Consider the following 8,543-nt stretch of genomic DNA (forward strand, 5'->3'; position numbering starts at 1 on the left):
CAAAATTCATGAATGGGATAAACAACTTTTATTTTTAGCATCAGCCTGTAGTTCAACCTTTACTTGCTGAAAGTGGACAAGTTGAGAATGTGAGACTTTTACTTCTGCTCGTATTTTAATTTCACAACTTTCTCTGTGTCAACACTACATGAAAGAAAAGAAGATAAATGATTACTGCAATTCATATCACTAATCCATCTGAAATTGTTGAGTTCTTCAATATGACTGTTATGCCTGATCGAATGTAAAATCCTTCTGAGGATCTGTCTGCTTCTTGTACTCCCTGCAAATTGATGTATTAGAGGAAAATAAGTGAGTCCCAGTAAGAACAGGATAAAATTGAAATAAAAATTTAATCTCTTGCTGTTGGTGGGAGTACGGGAGGATCATACCTCTGAGTTGGCAATAACTACGTTCTTTCCAATTCTTGCATTCTTATCAATGATGCATTCTCTGCATATTAGTTAAATAACAACGTGAGAAATGAAATTAGGATCACAGTCACATCCAATTTCTAGCCTGATAGACACAAAAGGAGAGAAACATCTTAGTGTTTTACTTTATTCTTGTATTTTCTCCTATTCCAATAGGCACTTTTCCTTCAGCTAGTTGTGAGGCAATCTCAGCATCAGTTTCATAGTAGTCAGCACCAAGCATCACTGTATCCTGTATGGATTTCACACCAACTAAGTGTTATGAGGAATTAGCAGCAATTGCAAAATCAAGTAAGCAGAGAAGTAATTTTTTTGATAAGGTAAATAATTTTATGGGACACCTCGTATACAAGCCGTATACCAAAAAGAAGAGAACCTATACTAAACTACGGTTCTCAACAAGTTTGCAATTTTACAAAATCTTGTTCCACCCCTTCAAATGCCCTCCTATTTCTTTCTTTCCAAATAACCCACATGATTGCTAAACGTGTTTGCATGGGTATGTGCTACTTGTTATTTCAATATGAAACAGTATGTTTGTTGAATCTACGTGGAATCTAGTTGGAAAACCAATTTTAGTTTTGTTTTTCAAAAGCATAGTGCTGAAATTTCATTCAGCATAGTGTGCAGTTGTATTAGACTAACCTTCAAGTGAACATTGGAGCCTATACGGGATCGGATTCCGACAACACTGTGCTCCACGAAGCAATTGGTCAAGAAACTACCATGTGATACAATTGAATCAACAATCTGACAACATTTAGACTTGGTTAGTGGAAGAATATTTAAAGATAAATCTGCTTAAGATTGAAGTACTATGTCCTTGTCTTAAACCTTGCTGTTATCAATAGCTGAGGGTGGTAAGTTTCTCCTTGATGTGTAAATAGGCTTTGTTGCATCGTAAAAACTAAAACTTGGTGGCTGAAATGAAAAGGAACAACATTAGTTGGCCATATGCCATATTATGTACTGTAAACAATCATGTTTAAGATTTTCAAATGAGATTGACAGGTGTCCAATAGCCAGCTTTTATCTTACTCAGATTGTTTGAAGAAACAAGACCATTAAAAGGCTAAAAACATATAGTTCTGATTCTTACGTGTTCAGTGAGTGCAAGGTTTGCTTCAAAAAAGGATCTGATTGTACCAATATCTTCCCAGTAATCATTGAATAAGTAAGCCTGCAAAATCAGATGAAGAATGCTTTAGTCACCATAGAGGTTGAAGTTAAGCTGTTTAGGAGACCATAACCAGTATAGTGAATTGAAAAAACATTGAATGTCTTTCCTTGTGATGGAAACAACAAGATTGGATGTAGTAGTAAATTTTTTGAACAAACAGATCAAGATCTTGTATAAATGCCAACCAGAAATGAAGTGGTACAAACCTTGACACAGAATTCTTTGGCAGAGGCAGGAATAATCTCTGAACCAAAGTCATTTGCTGTCGGAAAACGCCATCTAAAAGAAGACAAAGAGTAAGCAGTTAATGATCTTCTTTTACCTGATATCTTCAGCATGTTACTGTAAATGAAGCATGAAGAAACTCAATGTTAATATAAGATTTTATATGGCCTCTTTCTGTTTTATAATAGCCACCACAATTTGCTTCTTTTGAACGTAGCTACCCCTATTAGCTGGATGAATATGGTTTCTTGGTTTTTCTGGCCCTCTTTCTCCAAAATTTCTATCATTTGCATGTATGTTGACCATGACACCCTCTAAAATAAGGTACTATAGAAGAATCTCGTTACATACCTTAAGAGATTCAGGAGAATCTCCTTCTTGAAGACGTAAACTCCCATTGAAGCAATGTAAGGTTTCTTTTTAGCCTCTTCTGGGGATAATCCCAGAACAGATGTGTCTACTGCCTGAAGTACTTGTTGTCAATTGATTGCAGCAACTTTAAAATTTGAAGTAGATTAAGCTCTGAGACTGTCAAATTTTCGAGAATTACCATCGCCTTCAAGTCATCTCCTTTTGGCTTTTCGCTGAAGGATAGGACCCGTCCTGTGTCATCAATTTTCATCAAGCCAAAATCTGAAGCACGTCTATCATGAAAACATAGGAGTGATTCAGTAGAAGAAATTATGTTTTGTAGTGATTATCAAAGCAATATTTGACATAGCATGCCATTGCTGAGAGGAAGAAATAGCCTATCTATGATTTTGATTATCCCTCTTAAACTACCTGTCGTCTATTGGCAAGCTTGATATGGTAATGTCTGCACCACTTTGCCTATGACTCTGTCAAGAAGTGGAGATGGATTTTTTCACTTTTGAGTAATAGACAATCTTTCCAAAAAAAAGATATCAAGCAAGGTATATATTAGTCTATAGCCTTACCTGAACAAAGTCCATGTAGTCCATTCTATACAAGTGATCTCCAGAGAGAATGAGCACATCTTCAATGTCCTTGCTTCTTGCATCCTTTAGTTATGAAAATCAATATGAATTTCATTAACTGATGTCTACAATTAAGCCATATGATGAGATAATTGTGGTAATGGTAATAGCTGCGCGTGGAGAACATATTGCTTGTATTTACATGCTGTTAAGTTCTGTATTTTTCGCATGTGATTAAGTTTTCCTGGAATTAAACTGACACAGCTCAGTTAACTTGGTCTTGCATATGTAGTTTTTTTCATTGTGAAGTTACTGCTGGACCTTGTTCGGTCTAAGGTTGAGTTGTGGTCATCTACAGCTGAAGTCCCTGATATAACATATGAATATATGCATTTCGATGCCTCTTCATCAATTGTTACATATTGAAGAAAATCATGGGAGGAAGGGTATATTGATACGAACTGATATATGAATATCAGGAAGATAAAAATGTTGCAGTGCAGGAATCTGGAGTTATTTTCACTATTGGGATAAACTATGGAAATTGCAACGCAATGTGACCACGAGATCAGATACAAAGGAGAGTGCATACCTCAAAAAGCCAGTGGAATTGCCTAACAGCATCTGCAGTACCTAGGAACCATCTTTTCCCTGCTTCACCTGGTGTTTGAGTTGCTGCTAAGACCTGTGTTACAATTTACCAGCCATGATGTTGCCAATATCATCAAAACCTGAAACTATATTGGAAAATAAAGATTGGTGTTTACCTCGACATATCCATCTCCGAATGTGACACCATTGCCAAAGTTGTAAGCCCGAGCAATATGTCTGTTAAGCGAGGCAGAGTTGAATTGGGTGAGAATGTAAACTTTGTTGATGCCGCTGTTGATACAGTTGCTCATTGGTACATCAATTAGCCTGTATGCTCCTCCAATTGGAACCTGAAACGAATTAATAGTGACTCAATGTGGATAGCTCTACAAAGACTCAGTAATATTTTCTTTGATAATCTGAAGAAAACTTACAGCAGGCTTAGCACGGCGCTTGGTGAGGGGGAAAAGACGAGTTCCAGCTCCCCCTCCTAGAATGATTGCTACTACAGTCCTTGTATCGGTCTTCTCCGGTTCAAGATCCTTTAACTGTCCACATTCCACACTTGGTCAAACTAAGCATTGTTCTAAAGTTAGTGTAGTTCAGAGATGAATTCAAGATTTAAGTTATTTTTTTATTAAATACTAACACACACTACTAGATAATGATGATAGGTTTGAAACTATCATAAATGTTGTATTTCAAGTTGAGGGTAGTGTGATCACATCTCTACGTCTGATTAGTTTAAGTTGTTTTAGCATGATGGCTTCAGCTCAAATTAGTGCCATTTTTGCTCATTTAGCCTATCTCATGATTCTGTCAACTTCATTGACGGAACTTGTAAAATTACTTCATGACGTATCTATCATTTGAGATCACATTTTATGTTGAGAAGTGGCCCATCTCTTTATTAAGTAGTCCCATGCTCATTCAATTGTAAAGAAAGCAAAGAAATACATGGCAAGTTTGAGCCATGTGAGAAAATCTAGAACCACTCACCTTGGCCTCACCTGCAACATCAGCTGTAAGTGACATGCAGATATTTGGCTTCACTACATTGCTCCTTAACTGAAATTTTGTAAACTTGAGCTTCTTTCCCATCAACTCTCCATTGCAGAACTTCACTACCCTTAAGTTTCTCCCTGTTAATGTTGCACTGCTATGAAGTTTGCTGGCCGCCGATAAGGCGAATCGGCCGTCGGCAGCAACAGCCATTTTTCTCTGAAAATTAAGAAGGAAAACAAAGTGAAATGAACTGTTTATATTTGTAGTATGTGGTGTAATTTAAGGAACTAAGTTTTTGATATATGAAAGTTGATGTTGAACTAGAGGACTAAGAACCAAGAAGAGTATGCTTACATGGGGGGCATACTATTGGTGGACTGGCCGCGTTATCCAAATTCAATTGTATCCACCAATTTTCTTCGTCGCATGTGAACTTTCAAAAGAGAAAATCTACGTGATTTTTCTTCTTCTATTTTTTCTTTTGCAGACAAGTCCTTAATTGGTCGAGTTGCATATTAACTACTCTAGCATAAGAATATTCTATTGGTTTCTTCATATAGCCTAAGGCTTCTCTTCTTTATATTTAACTTTTTTATCAGAGAACTTTACGTAACTGTCACAGTTTAAAAGAAATATAATAAATTCTTAGCATGAAACCTAATATTACAATTGTGGCAGGAAAATATTTATATTTGTAGCATACAGTTCCATTAAAATAGGAATATTAATTGTTAATCCCTAAACATAAGCAATTTGAATGGAAAGTCAATAATTTTTTGTACAAAAATCATACTTTTTTCTCTCTTTATCTATTAGTTTTCTTACTTTTTCTTCATCTTCTTAGTTTTGTTTTCTGCCGAAACCAATATATTTTCTAAATTTGTTCGATTCATTTTCTTTTTAATTATCTTTCTTAAGTTTTTCTCTTCCTTATTTCTTTCTTTCTTAACATAAAGATCTTACTTCGATAATAATATATGTTAATATATACAAAACGTATATATAAAAAATATACATTGAATTAAAACATATAAAATATACAAAATATATATATATAAAATACATCTTCAATTAAGATGACACTTAGACATGTGAAATATACATACAAAAATATATCTTAAATTTAATTAAGATGGCATATAAATATACAAAAAAAATATACATAAAAAATACATCCTGAATTAAAATTTCACTTGACATATAACATATATTTGAAATATACATTAAAACTATATCTTAAAATAAGATGACACTTCACAAATATATATATAACAATAATATACATAAAAATACATTTTAAATTAAAGTGATACTTGATATACAAAGTATAAAAGATGTATAAATCAATACATCTTGAATTTAGTTGACATTCACATATGCTTCAGATTTTCAAAAATGGAGTGAAAAAGATGAATGTTGGAAAGAGAGAATGGAGATGGACAAAAAAGACATTTTCTGTGATTAGTGAGTCATTTAACTTATTAAATATTGAGTTTAATTTTTATAATATGCTAATAATTTTTATTGTTAATGAAATAAACAATAAATAATGCTATTTTTTTTAAATAATAGTTAAAAAAGGATCAAGCGTGTAAAAAAAACCTTTTTATTTTGAGTGAAGTAGAGCCCAGTAACTAGTTGCCAAATTTCTTTCTATGGTATCTTCCTGTTTGTATGGTATATTCCCAAGAACAATTAGGTGGCTTTTGTTTCAAAAACAGGTGAAATATTTTCCCCAAGATTTTGCAATAGTTAAGAAAAAAAGATAAAGAACTTTTATTTCAACACCTTTTTAAAACAAACGACATCCAATGAATATCTCATATCTCTAAGTAACTACATTTATCAGCATCAAATTTTACTGAAAGATAATTCTATGTCATCATAAAGTTTAGACCTTTTGGTGGTGTCATACAGAATTATTATTTATTTTGTAGAAAGAAGTTAAAGAATAGAAATTAAACATTATTTACTCCTGGTCTTGATGAGACAAATTTTAAAGATTGGAGAAGCATTTTATAATGCATAGAAGTAAGAAATTTATGTTAAGTCAGTGAATCAATTTTGAGACCCTTGAGTCATTTTGTCCAAAAATGGAAAAAGACATTCTCTCTTGTGGATACTTTCTATCCTTTAATTTTTTTTAAAAAAAAAAACAAATAGTGGAAGATATTTTCCGAATAAAAACATTTCTTTTCAATTACACGTGTACATAGAGATAACACACCAGATTGGTCCCGTAAAAAGCCAGAGCTTCATTGCATCATTTCGATCGTGATATTGCCACTTCCCCAAACTTAGTGGGCGTTTAGACGTAAAAATTGTAATATTCCGAAAAGAGTAAAATTTTTCTTATGGCCAATCGGGCTCTTAGTGCCGTGACGTCTCTTTGTCAGTTTAGGGTGGATGTTCGGTACTTCGGTACGGTATTTAAAAATTTTGATTCGGTACTTCGGTCTTTGGTATGTTAATTGTGCATATCAAATACCGTACCAAAGTAATTCGATACAGTTCGGTATTTTTTTAATTTAATTTGGTACGGCTTCGATACGGTTCGATAAAATTGCTTTTAGTTTTTTCTATTTGCCGGTGGAGTTGTCAAAATAGTCCATCCATATAATCTAAATCCATGAGATAACCATATTGGTTTATCAACAACGACTCGAAGGAATAATGTTTTCATCTATTGTACCCAATCTATCTTTAAATGTCTAATATTAGTACTGCACTTAATCCAAATTTATGATAATCATTAATCGTTCCTTCTAGCCTGAAAAAGCTCCAGCTTTGAAAATCAAATCTGCCAAATTTATGTTCTAACTGAAAATCCACGGTAGAGCAACAAAGGACAGAGGAACCAAAGAATCTAAACAACAAGAAAAAGAGGAATTTTTCCAATATTATTTAGTTCCAGAATCAAATATATGAAAATATCAACACATTCCACCAACTTGGAGTTTGTAATCTTGGTATACATATCTTATTGTAAGTCAAAAGTAGAAGATTGGATTTGGGTAGTTGAATTGGGTTTATCCGCTTTAGGGGTTGAAAGTTGGACTTGGGTCGGGAAATGGGAACTTGTGCTGGGCTTACTAAAATATTTCGATATTTCGGTATTTTAGTTTACCAAAGTATTGAAAGCTCAATACCGAGAACCGTATCGAAGTACCAAACTTTTGAAATATTTATACCGAATTAGTATCGAAGAACCGAAGAACCGAAGAACCGATACCGAAATACCAAATTAATTCGGTTCGGTCCGATTTTTCAATTTTTCGGATTTTATGCCCACCCCTAATTCAGCACATCTTAAAACTAAGAAAGTTAATACTACCTCAAAAGTTGCATACTAAAATTATTTCAAATAATTTTTTTTCTTATGCATTACTCTCTCCGGTCCACAATAAGTGACCAATTTGCCTTTTTATTTTGGTCCAAAATAAGTGTCCATTTATATAATCAAGAAAAAATTTAATTTATTTTTTTAAAATTATTCTCATGTACGTATCTCTAAAAAGTCCTTTACTTCTCACATTAACTATGCTGCAATATGTAATTAACGGTAGTTTAGTCACACTAACTATTTTTGTCTAGAATTTTGTATTTCCTTAATCCAAGATAAATTGGTCACTTATTGTAGATCGGAGAGTATACTTTATGACAATTATTTCAATATTTGCCTCAATCAATCGAACTTTCATTGTAATAATTAAACAATAGTAATAAAACCCGATTACCTCTTCTGAAAGTTATAAAAGGTCTATCTCAATTAGAGGAGAATTTAGAATTTTAAGTTAGTGAGTTAAAATATAGTTGGCCGTTAAGAGTGTGGAACTCAACGTCATGATCGGCTATTCAACTAGTTCTTTATCCAGCCCAATATTTACCCGTAAAATAGTACAATTGAATTTATACGTGGTTTTTAGATAAGTAAATTAATTTGATCCTGAAATAAATAAATAGTTGAAGAGTTACGACATACTTAGCCTTAGGGTATAGACGAAACAACATAACCAACAATTCCAGGAACAGGGTTTCCAGGCACAACAACAAAGAAATCAAGAAATAAGAAGATAAGATTGGATTGAGCTTTGTATAAAATATAGTGTAAGTTTGCCAGAAAATTCGTATCATTTACAATGACAACTGAGCTCACTATTTATAGCTATG

The 8,543-nt window shown here is 33.2% G+C and overlaps 1 protein-coding gene across 1 annotated transcript; it reads right to left on the reverse strand.

Moving 5' to 3' along the window:
• Positions 1-81: 81 nt before the first annotated feature.
• On the reverse strand, positions 82-4,705 carry LOC104098268 (glucose-1-phosphate adenylyltransferase large subunit 3, chloroplastic/amyloplastic). Its single transcript, XM_009604958.4, has 15 exons — positions 4,368-4,705; positions 3,803-3,916; positions 3,545-3,718; positions 3,370-3,462; positions 2,778-2,861; positions 2,623-2,678; positions 2,390-2,483; positions 2,191-2,303; positions 1,821-1,893; positions 1,534-1,614; positions 1,269-1,355; positions 1,080-1,184; positions 560-666; positions 393-453; positions 82-283 (listed from the first exon to the last, which is right to left on the reverse strand). The coding sequence occupies exons 1-15, from the start codon at positions 4,581-4,583 to the stop codon at positions 182-184; spliced, it is 1,560 nt and encodes a 519-aa protein (XP_009603253.1). The 5' UTR covers positions 4,584-4,705; the 3' UTR covers positions 82-181.
• Between the last annotated feature and the right edge of the window lie 3,838 nt (positions 4,706-8,543).

The sequence above is a fragment of the Nicotiana tomentosiformis genome, chromosome 9 (genome assembly GCF_000390325.3).
Source record: "Nicotiana tomentosiformis chromosome 9, ASM39032v3, whole genome shotgun sequence".
Classification (NCBI taxonomy): domain Eukaryota; kingdom Viridiplantae; phylum Streptophyta; class Magnoliopsida; order Solanales; family Solanaceae; genus Nicotiana; species Nicotiana tomentosiformis.